Raw genomic sequence first — 22,678 nt, 5'->3', positions numbered from 1 at the left:
GATATTTGTCAAAAGCATTTTGAGCATTTAAACCTATTCTGACCAGTTCAAAAATTGTTTCACCGAATCTAAAGACCCAATCATCCAATTGCTATGACATCCTTGGTTTGCACAGTAAATTGCAAACTTGTACATATCTATTGGGAAAGAGAAATTATGGTAATTACTACCACAGTACATTTCTACCCAGGCTGAGATTGGAAACAAGTCCGTCTTAAGTCACAGGCAATAATACACACAACACAAACGGCAGGTTCCACATAAAGGAAAAGCACTAAAGTCCCAGTGCTTGGGGTTCACATTACGTGACGAGTTTAGTGCTCGCTTTAAATCAGTCTGAACTTTGGGGAGCTTACTTGCAAGGTGAGACTCTAACAGCTGCTATGTAGCAAGATCCAAAAACTAAAGAAAATTCCAAAGTTTACCAACTGGTGATTAGTCGAAGTGTTCAGAATATTAAAGTTTTTCCAGAATAAAGATCCCAAGAAAGTATACAGAATATGAAATAGCTTATATGTATGAATGAATCACACACAAGCTAAGAAATTAAGTGCTAGACTCTAAAACAAAGTCAAGCAGATGAAATCATATCTGGTAATAACTCTATTAGATAATCTTTATTCTTACAGCCAAAACTCTCTTTTATCTTCTCACTTTTAATCCTTATGATTTCTAAAAGTATGAATTTATAACATTTTTCTTTAAAAAGGAATTGTCTTTCCTCCATCTTAAATATTTGATCAGATTCTGAATTTTGGAACCCAAGTTTACAGTAATGATTTCATTACATCTTTATCATTTACTTTAATATAGAAAATAGAATTTTACTCTCTTAACTCTGATATTAAAATCTGGGTATGCCAAAAAATGGAAAGCAAGTAAATTTACCTTCAGAGAATCAACTAAATCATCAACTAAGAAGAGGCGTCTGAGTTCTTTTATCGTGCAGTTCACATGGCCAAGAGCAGAATTACTGTACTTCTGAACCAACTCCTCAGATATAGCAACTTCAGATTCCAAATACGCCCTAGAAAACAAAACACAGCATAACTGTCACTGACTGGATGATTTTCCCTGGATGTCTGTCAATCAGCAATAATATATCTGTAAAAGAGGACATTAGTAAAATATTTTACTATGGAAGCCTACTCTTTCCAAATTAAGCACAATGTAAAAACCAAGCATGGGGTATTTCATTGATAACGCGGGTACAGAAAAAAAAGCAGACGCTTTGAAACCAGACCTATCTGAGCTTGAATCTTAAGCTCTACCACTTACCTGGCTGTGTAACGTTTGAAAGTTATTTAGTCATCCCTGTAACCTCAGTTTCCTCACTTATACAATGGAGATTATCTTGAGATTTCAGTGAGTAATGTGCTTAACACAATCAGGCACGAAGAAGCACTCAATAAATGGTAGTTATTATTATGGATTATTATGGATTTGGTTTTTTCAGGAGGACATAATGTTATCCCATCAAAAAGTTTTGTTCCTAACAAAACTTCTACTCATTTCCAAATACTATACTCTCTCAGCCTAATCTTTAGGGGAAACTATCCAATAAGCCAAGCCCCCAATTGTGAAATGGCTGCCAAAAGTCAATCTCAGTGAAACACAATAGTTCCTGTCCATTTAGATGCCCCAATCTATACTGAATACAGCTGGAATTGTTAAAATTTAAGAAGACAACTGTAATGGGGGGAAAAAGTCAAGTAGGCAGGAATGCAAAGAATTGTTTCATTAGTTACTGTTTCAAAGAAGCCATTTATCTTAGAGCAATCAGAAGTGCTAAGGATTCTCTCTTATCTGTTGGAAGCAACTCTTTACCCAGTCCCTCCTCAGAAACTCCCCATATCCGTGGACCCTAGTTACACTGGAAATTACAGTCCTCTTTGATAACTCCTTGTCTCATAGTTTTACCCCTGAAATATGCCCCAAATGCACAGGCTCAGCAGCCATGGCTCACGGGCCCAGCCGCTCCACGGCATGTGGGATCTTCCTGGACTGGGGCACAAACCCGCGTCCTCTGCATCGGCAGGCAGACTCTCAACCACTGCGCCACCAGGGAAGCCCTGTGCCTCCTCGTTTACATTCGCTATGCCATCACTATAGTTTAAGTGCTCATTATTTAAAAACTGGAATAGTCTATCAGTGTCCAAACCAGTCTCTAATCTATCTTCTGATTCACTCCTTCAGCCAATGCCAGATTCGTTTTATTTGAGCTATACTAGATAGTGCTATTTAGGTTGAACTCAGGTGGGAATTAGGAGGCATGCTACCACCTAGCTATGTAACCTTGCAAAAGGCATTGAACTTCTTTAGGTCATGGTTCCAACTCTACAAAATTAAAAAACAGACTTCCTGAATCCATTCAGACTCAAACATTCTATGATTCTATGGTTCCAACTTTTCTACCACAGCCCTCCTAAATCCTTCCAACCTTATTTCTCACTACAATGTTGTAGCTCAAACTTGAGCCATTCACCAAACATTTTTCATCTTAATGTGAAGTTTTATTCCTCACACTGTTTTCCCAATCCACAGTGCTCTCCTCTCACCTCTGGAGATAGCACACCGTCAGTCAGCACCATCTCAAATTCCATCCATACACGATGCCTCTCCCAACCCTACTATGTAACTCTAACAATGCTTTCTTTTGTATTATTCTTACAGTAATTACCATATCCAGCTCTGAAATATGAACATGTGTATACTTGTATATTTTTTTCTACTAAAGTATAAACTGTCAAGGACTAGGAATATATCTTCATTAGTACAAATGTCTAGCATAGGACACTTGTTATTTATTAGCCAACAAATAGCAAGTTATTATTATCAAGTTAAAAATGGTCAAACATTCACACCTACCCTTAAATCAGCAAAAATTTATTTATGCAGCTTTAAGAAATCTAGAAAAGTGGCTGATACGACTTTTAGCTGGTATTCTGCTTCTTTGTACCACTGCTTTTGTTCTTGCTGAAGACAGGATGCCTGGCCAGCAGGCCACAAAGGCAGCACTCTCCATCAATGGCACCCTGTGGATCTTTACATTCATTCAACTGGCATTTATGTGATACTAATGCAATGCCAGCACAGTCGTCACTATTTTCCAATGACCACAGGTTATTACATAAGAACTGTATGATATTAACTTTACTGTGACTGGAGAACTTGGAAAACTGTCCAAAAGGCTTATTAAATTGGCATGTTGGCTGAATTTACTTTATAATAACCATAAAAGGCCTTTGAGCTAAGGACAGTGTTTCTAAGGAAATAAAGAAATCACTAGTTTCTTCTAAAAGTCTTCTTTAAAAAATCAAACAATATGTAAAATTTATAGATAATTTAGAATTGTTCGCTTGACAATGTTTTTACATATTTCAGTGTAACTAATTAAAAATCATATTCCTTTACGATTTGTGGCATGATATAACTCTGCTATTTTGAAGTTGCATTTTCAAGTTACTGAATTCAAAGTTTGTTTCCCCATCTGTAAAATGGAGTAGTATCTATTCTCATAGTTTTGTGAAAACCAGGAGCCTGAAATTAGGATAATAGTGGTGTTAACTGATAGAAATTGACAAGTCTGAGATAAAAGACTCATTTAAAGACATGATGAATTCGTGGCTGTGGGGGGCTGGGTGGGGAGTTGCTGTGAGAGGTACTGATGCAGAGTGTCTTTTGGGTGTGATGAAAATGTCTGGAATGAGATGGTGACAGTTGTACAATTCAGTGAATATACTGAAAACCACTGAATTTTATAGTATGTGAATTAGACTTATCTCAATTTTTAAAGGGAGGTGAGGGTGGGGAACGTGATGAGTATGAAGTGAGGTCAGAAGATCCAAAGCTGAGGTGCATCCACCCCATTAGCAATTGCAGAGATAATGCTACTTGTCAAAATAAGGTAAGAAGATGACGGTTTAGAGGCAAGGAGATGCTGAAATAAAGGAGCTATCCAAGGATAATACAAAAGTAATGCCTTAGGGAAGGAAAAGAAGAAACTAGATAGAGAAGGAATGGTAAGAAAAGACATAGACATGATGAGGAAGCATAACAGAAAAACATTAACATACTATTGGAAAGAAAGGTATTTCTAATATCAGATAGCATAAAAAGTAAGCAATAAAGAAAATATAACTCTCACCAATCCCAAACATGTTAAAAAGATACAGCTTCCATACAAGTAAAATTAGGTAACCAATACCTACTTCTAATAAATAAATATTACTAACAAGTAGTAGAGTTAGGCGAATGATACATAAACCCAGTCTTTTCCATCATGAGCCTATGAAATGACTGTTAGGAAATCTCAAATGCAGATGCTTTTGGTATAGGTTTTCAGCAAACATTTGCAATTATCTTTTAGCAGTAAAAAATGCATGCCTGTAACTCTACAGATAGCAGAGTGAAGTCTCAATACTACTCTTGTTTATAGTGCTGCCAACTGTGTGCCTTGTTTTCCAAACATCTCACCTGAATGGGTGGCCTTCATCAGATTTCTGGATAGCCTGGATCACACCCTTATATATCCTAAAGCTGATAGTCACAGAGAGCAGGGCCAAGGCAATGTAGGCCGTTACACTCACAATGCTGAATACCGTCAATGAAAGCAGCAGGAATAAGCTGGCACCAAACACCACTCCAGTCTTCTTAATGTCTCTCCAATAGAGAAGGTCAACAACTAAAAATTTAAAAAGAAGAAATCTGAAATTAGAACATTACTTTACCCATTTGTATTTGGCACGTTTATATTTACTCCACCCACAAAAGTAAAAAGGCCTCTAGATAAACCAAAACCTAAAATACTAAAGATTAACTTTATAAGCTAAATTTTAAACCCACCCTAAGCTGTATATTAGCATAACACCTTATATTGATTTCCACTTACCATAAAATATTTCTCATTCAAATCTATTTCCTACATGTCCAAGTCATCCTGGCTCTACAAGATTATTAAATCTCTCAAGCCCAACATAGCAGGACACCTAATCTAAAACAAGAGGCTTCTTAAAAATCATCTTGAGGGTTTTTATCTTCACAAAATGCATGATATATTCAAATAACAAAAAAAGTATCTTATGCACTCACTAAAATAAGATATTTCAGTGACACAAAAATATATTTATCTGCAGAAAAATCACTAATTCAAAAAAAAACATGCCAAGAAGCTAAAACTTTACTAAAAACTACACAGATGAGTTTCACAGCTCTGCTTTTAAAAGATCTCTGAGAAACTTAACAAAATTGTAACCTAACTTGGCTATCATTAAACAAAAATTTCCTGCAAAGCAAATAACAGAGGGAAACAGCCTTTTTAGATTACCTAAAAAGCTATCTCCCTCTAGGAGGAGGTACATGCAATGCCATAAAACTTCAGGTATCAAAGAAAAAATGTGTTGCAGTGTTATATAACGTTTATTAATAGTAAGGAATCAGACAAAGCTTAACCTAACAAGTCTGCTCTTGGCCCATGGACACAGGCCACTGTGGGGATCAAATAACCAGAGACCTGTGGTTTCAAGATCAGGTTATGTACAACCCAAGGAGAATTCTGCAGTGTGCCAAGGGGCTCTTGAATTCACAGGCTAAACATAATTCACCTCCTTCTGGACTGTGGACAGTTAGGGTGGGGGGAGCAATCTTACAGTAAAATAAATATGGATATACTCTCGAGTACAATTTTAAATAGTTGTTCATTTTTAAGATGAAGGAGGTGACAAAGAAAAATCACATTTCTGGGGGCTGCTTTGGTCTTGATCCCCAGGTCCTCGAAGGTATTTGACTTTAACGGTACCCCTGTTAAGGGTACTTTTGTGGGAAAAATTATGCATGTGAACTGTAAAATGTTAGATATTATTATGAAGCCCTAAATTCCCATTACTAAATATCATTTGAATACTGATTAAGATATTTTAAATGCCCATCACAGTGTGTCGCACATAGCAGGGATTCAACAACATTTATTATGTTTAGGGAACATTTATTCCATTCTCCTAAACAGGATTTGATTTGAATGCTATTAATTTAACATCCTATATATGATTTACGGCTTTGTTTTCAAACTCTGATTTCAACTATTTATTAAAGTTTTCCCTATTTCAAGTTCGCTCCAACTCTGCTGAAAACATCTACATCAGTTTTGTTCGATTCAACTAGTTTCTACTACTGTACCAAGATACTAACACAACTGCGACAGGACCAGAACTTGAAATAGTGTATCTACACTATGAATAATAAACACTGAATAAAGAAATAACAGCGATGCTAATAGTTTTCTGACATTCAGCAAACACTCAATGAGCTGATACTGTTCAAAAAACTCAACCTAGGGCTTCCCTGGTGGCGCTGTGGTTGAGAGTCCGCCTGCCGCAGGGGACGCGGGTTCGTGCCCGGTGCGGGAAGATCCCACACGCCGCGGAGCAGCTGGGCCCGTGAGCCATGGCCGCTGAGCCTGCGCGTCCGGAGCCTGTGCTCCGCAACGGGAGAGGCCACAACAGTGAGAGGCCCGCGTACCGCAAAAAAATAAATAAATAAATAAAAATAAATATACAGAGAAAAAGAAAACAAAATGTCAACCTATGAGTAACTTTAAATAAACTGTATTGCTGTGTTATGTCACAAACATGTTACTTTATAAACCACATGGAAAAGGATTTTAAAACATCTAAGTTTTCACTATTATAGGGCACCTAAAAGTTGACAACCTAGAAGAATAAGCAAGTAAGGTACACCCCAAACCTGCTTTTATATGAAAAAAACCCTCCTTTGTAAAAATGTCTGGTCCTCAAAGTGCTCCAAAACATTTATTAACCTTCAAAATCACTATTAGTGATAAAAAATAAATGCAGATAGCCTCACTATTCCTTACCATCATTAAAAACTAGTCAGTACAGGAATAAAGAAGCGGAAGTAGAGAATGGACTGGAGAACATGGGGAGGGGGAAGGGTAAGCTGGGACAAAGTGAGAGAGTGGCATGGACATATATACTACCAAATGTAAAATAGATAGCTAGTGGGAAGGAGCTGCATAGCACAGGGAGATCAGCTCCGTGCTTTCTGTCCACCTAGAGGGGTGGGATGGAGACGCAAGAGGGAGAGGATATGGGGATATATGTATACGTATAGCTGGTTCACTTTGTTATACAGCAGAAACTAACACACCATTGTAAAGCAATTATACTCCAATAAAGGTGCTAAAAAGAAAACTAGTCAGTAAAACCTGATTATGAAATAAATGACTTAGGCTTAGAGGTATATACAACATATATTAACGTCTAACCAAATTACCTAATAAAATAGAGTTACTGTTTGAACAGTTTCAATGACTAGATAAGAATTATTTATAAGTAGTCTATGATTTCTATGTAGATGGCTATGGTGCAAGGAAATATCAGTGACTGGGACTCAAGAGACCCACATTCTAGTACTGGCTCTGCATTGTATAACTTTGGATGAGGCTCTACTTCCTCTAGACTCACAGAAACTAACCTGATTCACAGTTAGTACAAAGATACATATCAATCTTGCATTCAAATTCCTAGTCAGTGCGTCCAAATTAGTGAGATTTAATGCTGTATTATCTGTGCCAAATAAAATTTTAAAATATCTGCTTCCTTTCTCGATCTAGATTTACTGGGGGGAGACAGGCTTAAATATTTTTATTTATATCAGTGTTTTTGAAATGCACCTTCCTAGAAACTCTTTCTTTTTTGGTCAAACATTATTAAAGCTTTAGGAGAACAACAAATTCATATTCCTATAATTTTTCAAGCGATCATGAACTATGTCACTATGACAACAGTATGAGAGGTGCCAAAAAAAGACTGAAAAGCTATACACTTTTTAGGCCTGAGAAATGTTTTCCAGGTTGCTGATCTACAGTCTCCACATATCCCTTTATTTCCTGAGTCAACATTTACCGGGCACTTAAATTATACCAAATACTGTCTGTAGACATTACCTCTTTCAATTTTTAAAACCCTATGAGGCAGGCTTTCAGACAAGAAAGTGAGAGCCAGCTCTTATATGACTGGACCCAAATGATTTAATTAATAAGTGGTACAACATGAATTTTTAACACAGGCTTCCTATTGATAAAGCTCACACTCATGTATGATGCCAAATTAAAGGCCCAGCACATTAAAGTCCTTCAAAATGTTACACATTTGCACATATAATGAATAGGCAGAGTATAAGCAGATAATTATTACATGTGAGATGAATCATAAAGGCCAAGAAGAAAGTAAAATTAACAAGATAGGTTAATTGATAAGGAACTTGTAAATTTTAATATATATACTTCACCTACAGTTAAATCCAAAAAGGAGAAAAGAGCTCTATTCCAATATTCTTGACCTGTATGTTTCCATAGTAGAAAACTATAATTAATCAAGCTGTTGAAAGCATCTTTTAAGAACCGTATGAATCTGATTAAGAGTGTGGTTTTCCCAGTAGGCTTTCCTATTGGGCAGAGAATACCCTCCCTACTAGCTTAATATGTACATACAGCTGATAGTTAAAATTCTGGTGCTTTGGGTATAATAAAGTCAATTTCCCCAAAGTTGATGACATGGGAATAGTCATGTATATGATCCAGCAGTATTCAGTGACTGCAGCCTAATATAAACCTAACTGCATGAAAGTACAGTAAACCATAACCTACTGCTTCCTTTCCACCTATTAAATGGTTCCTAGAAATGAGATCTTTTCAATAATTGGAAGAGCTCTGAAAATGTGGTATGCAAGTCGATACATATTGCATGAAAATACGTAAATAGTTATACAAGAGTTCTCAAAGCAGATACCATGAGAGTCTTGTGGAAATAAGCCCCAGGGATGCCCTGGTGGAGCCTTAAAGCACAGAGGAGGAACAAAGGGAAAAAGAGTCAAGAGAGACAGGACAACTAGGTACTGATAGGCACAGGTAAGACAAAAGTAATATTTCCTAGAATAGGAAGGTCTGAGAGGCAATCTATACTGTTATCACAGTCATTGTGCAAAGTATAGAAGGATTTCAATCCTTTTTTGTAAAGGAATTTAAGAAATTGTTAGTGAAGCTGTACGGATGAAAAAATATTAGTTTCTAGCCACCTTAATTGACACTCACAAATATTTCAGGTCTCAGATTATTTAAATTGGTTTAAATGAAAAAACTTTGGAAGATTAAGTTTATCCAGGATTGTTGATTCTCAATGGAGGGAGTCATAAAGTTTTATTAAAACCCTTTCTGAGAAATATATTGAAACACTATTGCTTCTAATATCCATCAAGAAATTTATATCCATTAGTTAATTTAGATGTTTGCTCAATCCTGATACCAAAATCAGGCAGACACATCACAAGAAAAGAAAACTACAGACCAAGATTCCTTATGAATACAGACAAAATAATCCTCAACAAAGTACTAGCAATCTGAATCTAGCAACACATAAAAAGGATTATACACCATGGCCAAGTGGTATTTATCACAGGGATACGAGGTTGGTTCAACATATGAAAACCAATCAATAATACACCATATTAAAAGAATCAAGGACGAAACCCCACATGATCATCACAACTAGACACAGAAGAAGCATCTGACAAAATCCAAGACCCTTTCATTATAAAAACACCTGACAAACTAGGAATAGGAATGGAAGGAATGTCCTCAAGCTGATAAAGGTTATCTACAAAAAACCCACAGCTAACATCATACTTAATGGTGAAAGACTGAAAGCGTCCCCACCCACTAAGGCCAAGAACTAGGCTAGGATATCCCCTCTTTCAACTTCTATTCAACACTGTCCTGGGGGGGTATGGAGGCAGGGCAATTAGTCAAGAAAAAAAAATAAAAGATATGCAGATTGTAAAGGAAGAAATGCAACAATCTCTATTTGCAAATAACATGATGTTGTAGGTGGAAAATCCTAAGGAATCCACCAAAAAACTACTAGAACTAATGAACAAGTCCAGAAAGGTTGCAGGATTAAAAAAAAAAAAAAATCAATATACAAAAATCAATTGTATTTCTATACTAGCAACAAACGATCTGAAAATGGATTAAGAAAATAATTCCATTTACAATAGCATCAAAAAGAGTTTAAAAAGAGTGAAAGACTCAGAAACTGAAAACTACAAAGTATCAGAAACTGAAAACTACAAAGTATTGTTGAAAGAAATTAAAGAAGACGAATAAATGGAAAGACATCCCATGTTTATAGATTAAAAGGCACTATTATTAAAATGGTAATTGATCTACAGAGCAATCTCTATCAAAATCCTAGCTGCCTTTTAGCCAAAACTGACATACCAGTTGCAGAATTCCTATAGAAATGCAAGAGATCCAGAATAGCCAAAAACAATTGTAAAAAACAACAAAGTTGGAGAATTCACACTTCCCCTTTTCAAAACTTCCAACAAAGCTACAGTAATCAGTTTGGTAGCTGCAGAAGGATGGACAGATTATGGAATAAAATGAAGAGTCCAGAAATTACATTTACATTATGGTCAACTGATTTTGACAAGGATGCCAAGACATTCAAAGGGGAAAAGAATAGTTTTTTCAACAAATGATGCTGGGACAACTGGATATCTAACTGCAAAAGACTGAAGTTGCACCCATACATTACACCAGATACAAAAATTAACTTAAAATGGATTAAAGACCCAATGAGTTTAAAGTACAAAACTTAGAAGAAAAAAATAGGTATAAATCTTCATGATTTTGGATTAGGCAATGGTTTCTTAGATATGTCACCAACAGCAGAAGCAGTTTAAAAAAAAAAAAAAACAGATAAATTGACCTCAATAAATTAAAAACTTTTGTGCTTTAAAGGACACTATCAAGGTGAAAATTCAACCACAGAATGGGAGAAAATATTTACAAATTAAATATCTGATAAAAGACTTGTATTCAGAATATATTAAAAAAACTTCTTACAACTCAACAATAAAAAGACAAACCAATTAAAAATGGGCAAAGGATTTGAATATTAATTTCTCCAAAGAATACATACAAATTGCCAGTAAGCAATGAAAAGATGCTCAACGTCATTAGTCATCAGAGAAATGCAAACCAAAACCACAATCAGATACCACTTCAGACACACTAGGATGGCTAAAGTAAAAAAGATGGACAATGACAAATGTTGGCAAGAGTGATGATGACTGGAATCCTCTTACATTGCTGATGGGAATGTAAAATTCAGCCACTGTGAAAAACTGTTCGGCAATTCCTCAGAAAGTTAAACAGAGAGTTACCGTATGACCCAGCAATTCCACACCTAGGAATTTCCACCCGAAAGACTAGAAAAAAATCTATGTACACAAATGTTCACAGCAGCATTATTCATAATAACCCAAAGTGGAAACAGCCCAAATGTCCATCAACTAATGAATAAACAAAATATTCGTACAATGGAATATTATTGGGCAATAAAAAGGAATGAAGTGCTGATAACATGCTACAGCATGGATGAGGCTTGAAAATATTATGCTAAGTTAAAGAAGGCAAACACAAAAGGTTACACAGTCGTATGGTTCTGTTTACATGAAGTGTCTAGAATAGGCAGTTCTAGAGAGGCAGAAAGTAGATTTGTGGTTGCCAGTAACTGGGAGGAGGAGAGATGGCGAGTGACTGATGATGGGTTTAAGATTTTTTTTTGGGGGGGGGGGAATGAAAATGTTCTGAAATTAAATGATGGTGATGGCTGCACAATTCCATAAGTATACTAAGTCAATGAGCTGTATGTACACTTAATTAAAAAAAAAACAAACTCATTTTAAACATGTTTCTCTGCTAGGTTGTAAGCTCCAGAAGACAGCATTTTATCTTACTACCTACCACATCTCCAGAGCTAAGCACAAAGCCTGAACCAACTAAACCTTCAATAAATATTACTAATTGATTACAATGAATGCACACTTAATGCCAGTTTAAAGCATGCACTAATCCTAATTATTCAAAAAATGTTTCTGTGCTTTGGATTTAACATTTGTTTTATTTAAACTACCATCAGATATCCACACTTATTAAGTAACAAATAGCAATGCTTTCAGATAATTTATAAAACAGTAAATATTGTTTTACAGGCTTGTCTCTCCTTACTAGACCCTGAAGGGCTGCTTAAATGCATTTCATCTTTATATTCTCATTACCTGCTTCATTAATATTTGCTGCACTGTCTGAATAGTGATCAGATTAAAATGTTTCTATTCCTAAGAATAATTAAAGACTGTAATATTTTCAAATTAAAATAAAGGACATCTTTAAATAAGAACTATAGGGTCACTAAAATGCTAATTTTGGATTCCTCTGTAATCACTTTATTAGTTTTGTTTATGAAGGAAGAGTTCAATGGCCTCTTTATCCGTGAGAAACCAAAATTAAGACAAAGGGCTTGTAAAGGAAAATTTAAACCTTCATGATTCCTGAAGTTTCCTTCTACACTGCAGAATGGAGTGTTAATCATGCAAGGCAACCTACTGTGATGTAAACTTTATTCTTAAATAAAATGTTCATGAAATATCCTTTTAAAGATCTGAAATTAATCTAACAGTGCTTTTTCCTCTTATAACAATGGAGGATGCTTGTGTATTACTAAAATAATTCTGATCAATTTAAACAAATTTTTGTCACTTAAAAAAAAGTGATTTATTCCCTGCAGTGCTTCCCCACTTTTGTTTTCCAAATGAAAATGTGAAAAATCTTTATTTTGATAGTGCTTTAAGCAGTAGCAATTTATCAAACTAAAATTTTCATTTAAAATAATTCAGTACACTATCATCTCTTATTCAAAAGAAACACTTCTGGCCCAATGCAGAGTAAGACGAGTTGCCTACATCTGGTAATCATTAACTGTCATCTGTCATAGCTAAAAATAGTGCCAGCCTTACATGCAGGAGCCATCCAATTACATTTTGCCTCAAATCAAATTCTTACTGTAGCTCTTCCTTGAACAGCCTGAAGTCAGGTTTCAATTTTTAAATCTTTTGTCTGGGTGGAAAAAAACATTGAACTAGGTGGTCCCCAAAATACTGGGAGAACAAGAACAGCTAGCAGTAAAATGCCTACTTCCTAAGCAAAAGCAAATATTAAGTTCTCTTTAATAAAGTCAGATGAAGAATGAGAAAGGGAGAAAGGCAGTTAAAAAGGAAGTTAATAAATAAACATATGAATATTAGAATGATACTAAATTTTCAGTTGTTATTTTTCACAACCATGGTCTTTATATTAATAAATAATTATGTATTTATTAGAAATCACAATCCTTAAATCAAATTCTTCCCAATTGCCAGGAAAAGTGACTAGAATTCAGAGTTGATCATTTATTACCACATGGTAAGCATTTTATCTCCATATAATAACCATTCACTTGGCTAAAAAATGACAGGTGGTGGTCCACAAAAATATCTGTGCAGAGTGGGAGCTTAACTCTTTCAGCAAACACGGTAAGAGGAGCTTGAGTCCTATTTCTTCCTTCTAGTTACCATCATGTAAAATTAGAAAAATGATAGCCACCTAACAAGTTAGTTGAAAATGAAAGGAGATTTCACACATGGAAATGCTTGATGAATTAAACACACTAAATAAAAGTAATGTCTGAAGAGATACAGTCAGGCAGGGCAATCAAATATTAAATACGATGCTTAACTAAGCTCTGATTATTTAAAAGGTGAGTTCAACTTTCTCTGAAAGCACTGCTAACTTGGTTTCAGTTAGCAAGTTTCAGGTTGAAGGATACCTAGTATTGCTACAAAGTATCTCAACCAAATACTTGGCAAACCAGCATCTCTCTTGGCCATCTCTCCTCATCCTGTAGCTAGAGTTTTTAAAAGATACAATTTCAGGTCCTTGTCTTTTTCATCACTAAAGCTTCCCTGTCTTACTTCTGACAACTTTACAGTATGTTGTCCATTTCAACAACCACACATCTAAGGAAGAAATATTTTACATAAAACTAGTATAAATTCTGTATTTGCCCTTTCTATAAAAATTTAGTAATCCCCTATTCTGAGCAAGGAACTGTGCAAGTACTTTATATACATTATCACTAATCACAACAACTCTATAAAGTGTTTATTATCTGCACTTTATACATAAGGCAATCGAGGCTCAGAAGTATTATTAAATAAATTGTGCAGGGTTACTGATTGAAATTCAGGTCTGACTGTGAAGGTCTCACTCTTTACATCATACCACATATTTTGTATTTAAAGGAATTTATCAGTACTCAAGTTTGCTTTTTACCCTACTTGAGGATTCCAAATAGTGTTTCAACCCCAATTTAAAGAGAGAAGTAATTAACTAACACCATGAGCAGAGTTATATACACAGACCAGTAAATTCCAGTAACATAGATTCAGTAATAGGAGTAAATCATGTTCTGTTCAAATTGCAAATTGTAGTTCCTAGAAGCCATCTAAATTGTCCCTCTCTCTGAAAAAAATAAATTAAAACTATAAATAGCTATAGCTAGATAGATATTAATAGATAAGACAACACAAATCAACCACAACACAAAACTGCAGATCTTCCTAATAATGTAGCATTTTGTACGGTTAATGTTTTGAGTGATGTTGGAGAATTACTCCAAGAGATTGACAGTCCAATAGGCACTTCAAAACAGAATATCTGACCTCAAAAGATTAAGAGAAGCCACGAGGAAAGTCATTAAAACCCTTGAACATTTTTGTAAAAGGACATTACATGTGATCCACTGTGAAAATTCAACCACAAAAATATCATGTGCTACCAAACAATTTTCTAGTAAAAAATACACACCAAAAAGCCCAAAAGCTTGATTCATCTCTGTTCATTCTAAGACTTATGCACAGCTGTGATTACAACCTAAACTTTGTTAAAAATAAACTAAAACTTATTTTCATAACTGTTGGTTTTATGTTTCAAGTCTTAACCAAATCTTTTTCCCTCCGTTATTTGCCATGAAATTTGAGCTTACTTTAAGTGCTTGTTTCTCTTATATTAAGTATCCTCAAGTAGAAAATGTCTTAATATACTGAAGGAAGGTAAAACTACCTATGATTGTTGCTGCCTTCTTAGGAAAATCCAAATTTCTCTGAGACTGAAAACAGTGAGGTTCAATAACCACCACAACAATTTATTTAATTAATTAGTTCATGTTGTTTTCAACACTTCCTTTAATCCCACATTCCATTTCCAGCTTTATTAGAAGATGACAAAAAATACAGCAGAAAATAATTCTAACTTCCCACTTCCAACTTTACTTCTTGTTGGCATACACACATTACAAGAAATAGGCACCAAACCTTAGAAATAGGAAATTGCTGCCAAAATCCTGTTTTCTACTAATAAAAACTAAATGGAAAACATACTGTTCCATAACTCTATAAACCTGAAAAGCTTAATAAACTGGAATAGGCGGAAAAGTCTGAGCAAATTACTAGTTTAAAAAGAGAATCAACTTCACTAGTAGGTAAACTAGTTATAGTTATACTTCTATAACCTTACACACCTATGGCACACACTCAGTATAAATGCTCAATGAATAAATAGCTAATAGTACAGATAATGAAATAAGGTAAAGTATTCACATCACTGACCAGGATAATCTATTTTAATTTTAGATTATTTAAGTGGAAAAAAATACACAAATAAGTATATACAACAACTATACACTAGCAACAGCTATTCTTATGGAAAATCAGAATTTCGGGTAATCTGAGAGTAGTAATTCCTAAATCTGTCTCAATTGCCAACTCTTAACAATAGACTTGCAGAAGTATCATTAACATTTAATAATTTTTTAATCTTAAATTGCTTTGAGCTACCTAGAATAAATATAAGATCGTGGTATTGAGGAGAGACAAACAGTATTTTAGTGTCTAGCAATACCTTACATAAATGCCTAAAAGGTGATTGGATTAAAAAGTTTGAAAGCAATGAGGCAAATTTAAACATATACATTACATACACATAAATACACATCCAGTAACATAAATGAGCATTATCCATGATAATGACCCTATGCCACTAGCTGTCTAGTCCTGAACAAATAATTTAATCTCTTTAGTTTTCTTGGTTTCCTTACCCATAAAACAAGAATAAGTGACTATTAAGATGTCTTGCCTGTGGGTATGATCTAAAAATCCTGGATTTACAGAAGTTGCTTAATTAATTGCTCCTTTAAAAAAGGGGTAAGGTAGAGGATCCCTTTTATTTCTCCCATTTGAAAAACCATTTAAAAAAATTCCCAAGAATGGATGTATAAGGCTCAGGCCAGGAATAAACCTGGCTGAACATCAAAGTTCTCATCCTGTCACTTTGTTGAAAAGCTGTGTGGAGTCAATGAGGAGGAGACCCAGTGATAAGGCCACCACTGTTTCTTTTGCTGCCTTCAAGGAATTTACAGACTAGAAAAAAAAGCCAATATTTATTTATATATATATATAAAATATATATTTTTAATTACATATATATTACATGTATTATATACATATATATTAGTTATATATAACTGTAATATATATAGATATAGATATATAACTGTAACAGAAGGCACAAAACGAAAAGCAAGAGATAGGAGTTCTGAGGAATACTGGATTCCCTCCACCTGGAAGGTGAATACTTCAGGAAGGATTGGGCTTTTGACAAGACTTGGGCAAAATGAAATGGGAAGGGGGATTTTAGACAGAGAGAAAAACACAAGCAAATGCAAAGAACAGTCATGTTTAGGAAACAAGTCCTTCAATGTGGCTGGAGACAGAGTAATGGGAGATGGGATTATAAAGGCTAGGATTAGACCATGGAATGCCTCTTAAAAGTCCAGGATAGTATGAACTTAATTTGAAAAGTAAAGGAAAACCCCTTAAGTGCTATGATTAGAGCCATACTTTAGGAAGATTAATTTGGCTTAACATATAGGATTTAGTGGAAAAACCAGTTAGAAGTTCTGACAAGGAATTAAGAGTACCCGGATTTGGGTAAATAAAGAAAACTGAGAAGATATTTCCATTGCTCCCACTACTTATCCATGCAAAACTTTAAACCATATATAGGAGAAAAAAATTACCAATTTACTTTTTCAATTTAAATCTGGTTCTCATCAAGTAATTTACTTAAAACTGACAAAACAGCTATCTTAGAAAGAGTTAAAACCATCAGAAATGCGTATGTAGTACTTAATCTTGGCCAAGGTTTCAGGACAGACACTCCTATACATTACTCAAAATAATTTGTATCTTTCTGAAGGGAAGTTCTGCAACATGAACCAAAAGCCTAAATACTACAACCCAGCAATTTGGAAATAATTATGAATAAGAGCAATAATTTATATTCAATTATATTCATTTTAGCTTTCTTCATGTTTGCAAAAAATTTAGGAATAACTTGAATATTTAACTATAAGGGATCAACAGTACATACTGAGAATACTACACCCATTAAAACAATGTAGAATATTTCTAAATGAAAGGTATTTCCCCATTTAGTGTGAGAAAAATGATTATGGAACAAAATGTACCATACGTAACCCCAACACATACACACACTGTTAGAAATACACACCAAAACCACTCTGTGAAGTGATGGTTTTATTCTTCCACAGACCTTCTAAATTTTCTACAACATACACACGTACATACACACACACAGTGTTGCACTACTAAACCAAGATCCAGAAGAAATATCTAATGAAATGACTAAACGCTGGGTTTCAACTACGTTTAGAACTGAAAAGCAGGAGGCTTCCTCCAATCAATAGGTCTCGCAATTGATTAACACCCAAGTTCCCTTCTCAGGATTTTTTTTTGGGGGGGAGATTCCCAGGGACATTTATTTCAAGCAGCCAAGACCCCTTTCTCCTCTCTACCTGAATGTCAGTATGAGCGTACACCTTTACCCATATACTCAGTAACCTTTGAAAGAAATTGAAAGTGACTTAGCAAAAGTAAAGATAAGGGAGCCCTACAAGAACCTCTGCAAGAAGTATGCTCCAGAAATGGTCCAAAGTCAGTTTTTGTCTTGCCGTATAATCAAACTGAATTTTAATGCTAGAAACATTTCTGTCCCCATCCTACACAAACTCCTCTCAAAGGTCACCTACAGTATGTTAACTGCCAAATCCCAAAAACACTACTAATAATGGGTAGTGTTGTACATATTCCTAAAATTCAACAGGGTCCACAATCATTTCTCAATCTTCACATTAAATGGCTTCTCTCTAGTATTTAACCATCCATTCCCTCTTGAAAAATCTCTCCCTCCCTAATATCAGGGAACCAGCCCTAACCTGCTGCTTTTACTGCTCCGACTATAACTTCCTGATCCCTCCTTGTGCTCCATGTCCCCACAATATAGGTTTTAGGCTCTCCTTCCTTAATCTTGTTCCTTTTTTTTTTTTTTTTTGCGGTACGCGGGCCTCTCACTGCTGTGGCCTCTCCCATTGCGGAGCACAGGCTCCAGACGCGCAGGCTCAGCGGCCGTGGCTCACGGGCCCAGCCGCTCCGCGGCATGTGGGATCTTCCCGCCCGGGGGCACGAACCCGTGTCCCCTGCATCGGCAGGCAGACTCTCAACCACTGCACCACCAGGGAAGCCCCTTCTGTTCTTTCTATGCAAATTTCCTCACAGTATTCATCTGTCTCACTTTGCATTCAATTCCCAATTCTGCATTCATCATTAAGCCTGTCATTTCTCTGAGCTTCAAATTTGAAGTTTCCAAAACAGAACTTTGCATCATTTCTACCTACTTTAGCTCTATTTCTACTGACACTAAAGCACTAGCATTGCCAAGGTTGCACTCTGACTGAAATTTCATGTTGTCCTTTGAGTCCCTCCCTCACCCTAGTCGCACAAATCTATGTCAAATATCAAGTATTCCTTTCTAAGTTTCTCAAACCTGCCACCTCCTTTTCATTCCTACTTCAGGCCAAGTTCAGGCACATCTGGGAACAAATACAGTCATCCTGTTCTGCCTCTAAGTTCTTCTCCAATTTATCTTATATAGCACCCCAAAGCAGTCTTTCAAACTTGCTGTCATTTTACCACTCCCTACTTTAAAACTTCCAAAGGCTCTTTATTTCCTTTATGATAAAATCCAAAAGTCAATATCTTCTGCAATCTGACCCAGGGTATCTTTTCATAAAACCAGAGAACATCAAAATTGGAATACTAGAAATCATGCAGAAGAGGAAACTGAAGACCAAAAACGGTAAGATTCTCACTCTGGCCAAAATCAAAACATATGAGAACAGAAACTTTAAAAACTAGGTTGGTGTTTCCTACATTTGCCTAATATTAACACAACCCTTTGTCAAGGTGCTTAACATATTGCCATGCCTTTCCCCTATAAATTCTGATGTGGTAGATCTGAATAGGGTCACAGGAATCATATAAAAATAAAGAAGCACTAGGTGATTCTCCTCTTCAGGGAAGTTTGAGGAAACCTGACCTAGATCTTACAAGTCTTCTACATTCTTTACTTATACCAATCTTATCTTTCAACTACTATCCTATAAATATTCTGTTCTACCCAGAAAGCTCTATTCACTGTCTAAATTACACCTTGTTTAGTGGTTAAATCATTCTCCCACCCCACCCAAACCCCCAAACCTACCCAATTCCTTCTATTTTAAGCTCTTGAAAATCTTTTGACTGTCTTAATCAATGCTTTCCATTTTAACCCCAATAATCAGATACTTCATAGATTTCATTTATTGTAAGTATCCCACTAAGAACAATAGAAAATCCAAGATGAAAAATGTATAAAATATAAATTATTAATTTTGGTCTTAGCCTGCAAGATAAATGTCTTAAATACTAGTTAATAAGCTAAAAAAAGACTCTTTAAAACACGGAAATCAGAGTATCTCTCACTTCTTTATACCCTTACATGTTACCATAATCAGATATACCAACTGGATGTATTTCAACCATGGGACTTAAGGAGGGAACAAGGGTGGCAAAAGAGTAGAATAATATATGGGCTTAAGTTTGTTTTTTAATATACCTAGAAAGCTTAGACTCTTTCCTCTATCGCCACACTTTTCATAAAATGAGGAAAAACTCACTCCATGGCAGTTTCAGCTTCTCACGGATTTCCATTTAAGTCATAACCTCTAATCTGCAACGTTAAAATTAGCTGCTGATAAATACTAAAATATAACTTAAGCAATGAACCAGAACAATAGGTAAAGTTAGTCTTCCCAAGCAAAAAAGCCAAACACTAAAAAAATATCAGGCCATTCCACTTACATACAAAATGAGGCTCCCCAGAGACAGACATTCAAGCGTAAATTTGATTTTATACTTAGTACCTAAAAATAATCAAAATAAATGTCTGGTATAATAATATGGACTATACTGGAACTTAATTTCTCCAATCTCAAAATATTCCTAAATTAGTTTAGCAAATAAAGAACTTAAGATGCTATTAAATGGTCTAAGACTCCAATTATTAATACAGAGCCTTAATAGTTGATGAGTAGGCCCTGATGTGATTTTTTACCTATTTTTAAAGTCTGGATTTATTGTATTGTTATCACTACTATCAGTTTTACTTATCGAAAACTAATATAGCAATTTACTTTCCCTTTGTAATGCTAATGGTCAGAAAAGGATGAAGAAATAAAAATCCTTCTGTTCATTAAATTCACATGTAAAGAAACAATAAAGGTAAAACTCCAAAGCTGTATTATTTTCTGTTAAGTGTTAACTGTAAGATCTTTCCAATGTCTCAATATGAACTCAATCTTAAGCTCACCTTTTCCCCACAATACTTCATTGAACCAATTTTTAAAAGGATGTTGTAAAGGTTCCTGTAATTAGCTACACATATTGCTTTTAGAAACATTATCACCAATCCTGCTAACAATTCTGCTATAGAAATTTTTTTTTTTAATTATAAAACTTGAATGTGGCCAGGAAAACAAATTGCTTGTGTGGAATGTCTAACTGGACTACTTAAAAATAGCTCTAATATGGGAACATATGTATATGTATAACTGATTCACTTTGTTATAAAGCAGAAACTAACACACCATTGTAAAGCAATTATACTCCAATAAAGATGTTAAAAAAATAGCTCTAATAATTTTTAAGACAATTTATTATAAAGGTCAGATACACAGCCCACCCACCTTCCCTTTTTCTTAAAATGGCACATTTAACGATCTACATAATAAAATACTTTAAAAATATTCATTACACTTACAAGCTTAAATTCTTACACAACCCCAATCCACTGAGACTTGAAAGGATCTGGGCTTTCAAGGGGGAGGAAAGGGGATCAAGATCACTGATTGGTTATTACAAGGACAAAGGTTAGTGACTTAAATATGGACACACATTTAAAACTACTGTGTATACATTTTAACCATTTTAAGATACACAAAATTATAATCTAATTAAAAGGTGACTGGTAATAACTTTAAAGGTTCAATAATACTTCCAAAGAAGAAAACAGGCTTACTGCAAACACAGGATCTTGCTATCTACAAACCTTTGGATAGAATTTCAACTACACCAAATCAGATTAAAAAAAAAAAAAATACTTAGTCACAGAAAATATGTCATTATGGAATACAAACATGGCTATGTAGATTTATCACACCAAAGTGACCAAATGAAATTATGTTAAAACTATATTGTTCACAACCTGCAAGATTAAAGAATAGAACCTAATCAACGATAGGACTGCAAAGACTAAATCAAATGCCAGTGAAGCAGAACAGCGTGACATTTTCTCATACATAACGAACCGCAAAAACACATTTGAAATAGCTGTTTTAATCCTTTACTCTTAAACCCTTCATAGGCTTCATTTTCAATCCAAAATATATCTAAATTGCAAAGCTTATTCATAGAAATATATATTACTGGTCACATTAAAAAATGAATAAAGATTAAAAAGCAGATATACCCTTGTCCTTCCAAGTTTTCTTCTGACCGTCCATCTCTTGTCACGATCTGCCCTACAGATGCAATTATCAATTATGCATACCAACAGAAAAGCTGTAACTGCAAAAATCTACCCCCTGAGACATGAAATATCCGTTTCCTCAACCGTATCTGCAGTCTCCTCTGCTGCACAACTGCAGCAGGACTGAAGTCACCTGACGCCTTCTGGGTGTGGAGCAGTCTGACGCAGTGCAATCTGTAACTAGGCTACTAATACTCAGGCACTACCGCCTTCCTCTATCTGTTTATTGTTCTAGTCTTTTGCTTGTTGCTCACACCAAATGGAGCTACTTTTGCAGGGGGAGGGGAAGGCCACCAAAAGAAAAGAAAGAAAAGAGGGTTGTTCTTCTGGCAGAGTAAACCACTGAATATATTTGAAATGCACTTAAAGCCATGTACAGTTTTTTATAATCTTATTTTGTTTTATTTTTATTTATTTATTTTTTGACAGATAGGGGAATTATGCTGCTGGTTTCCAGCTTCATTTAAAACTTTAAAATCAATGGTTACCTGATAAGATAAAAATGGACTGATCCAAAGAAGGGTAACAGCTTGAATTTCAAGCCTGGGAAATGCGAGTCTCTTCTTACTTTCTCTTAAATTATCAGCATTTTGCACCCTTATGAGGGTGTGACAGGAGAATCACAAAGTCAAATTATTAATGTTTACTGAATATGTTACTTAAATAGAAAAAATTTTTTACTTAATTTCAGCAATCTCATATTTCTCAGGTAATGCTATCTTTTCCTTCTTTTGC

At 35.1% G+C, this 22,678-nt stretch overlaps 1 protein-coding gene across 4 annotated transcripts in view; it reads right to left on the bottom strand.

The window, feature by feature from the left end:
* Positions 1–22,678, bottom strand: part of RTN4 (reticulon 4) — a 66,474-nt gene that overhangs the window by 10,517 nt on the left and 33,279 nt on the right. For 3 of the 4 annotated variants that reach the window (XM_019942665.3, XM_004319014.4, XM_019942664.3), the window contains 2 exons: positions 4,477–4,684; positions 889–1,027 (listed from right to left, as the gene is read on the bottom strand). In XM_019942665.3, coding sequence (XP_019798224.1) covers positions 889–1,027; positions 4,477–4,684 — 347 coding nt within the window. Of the gene's footprint in view, positions 1–888; positions 1,028–4,476; positions 4,685–21,883; positions 22,048–22,678 lie in introns of those variants that run through there. The other variant, XM_004319015.4, reaches the window with a different exon arrangement.

Source organism: Tursiops truncatus, chromosome 14 (assembly GCF_011762595.2).
Source record: "Tursiops truncatus isolate mTurTru1 chromosome 14, mTurTru1.mat.Y, whole genome shotgun sequence".
In the NCBI taxonomy this organism is placed as follows: domain Eukaryota; kingdom Metazoa; phylum Chordata; class Mammalia; order Artiodactyla; family Delphinidae; genus Tursiops; species Tursiops truncatus.
This window is presented reverse-complemented; position numbering and strand designations above follow the sequence as displayed.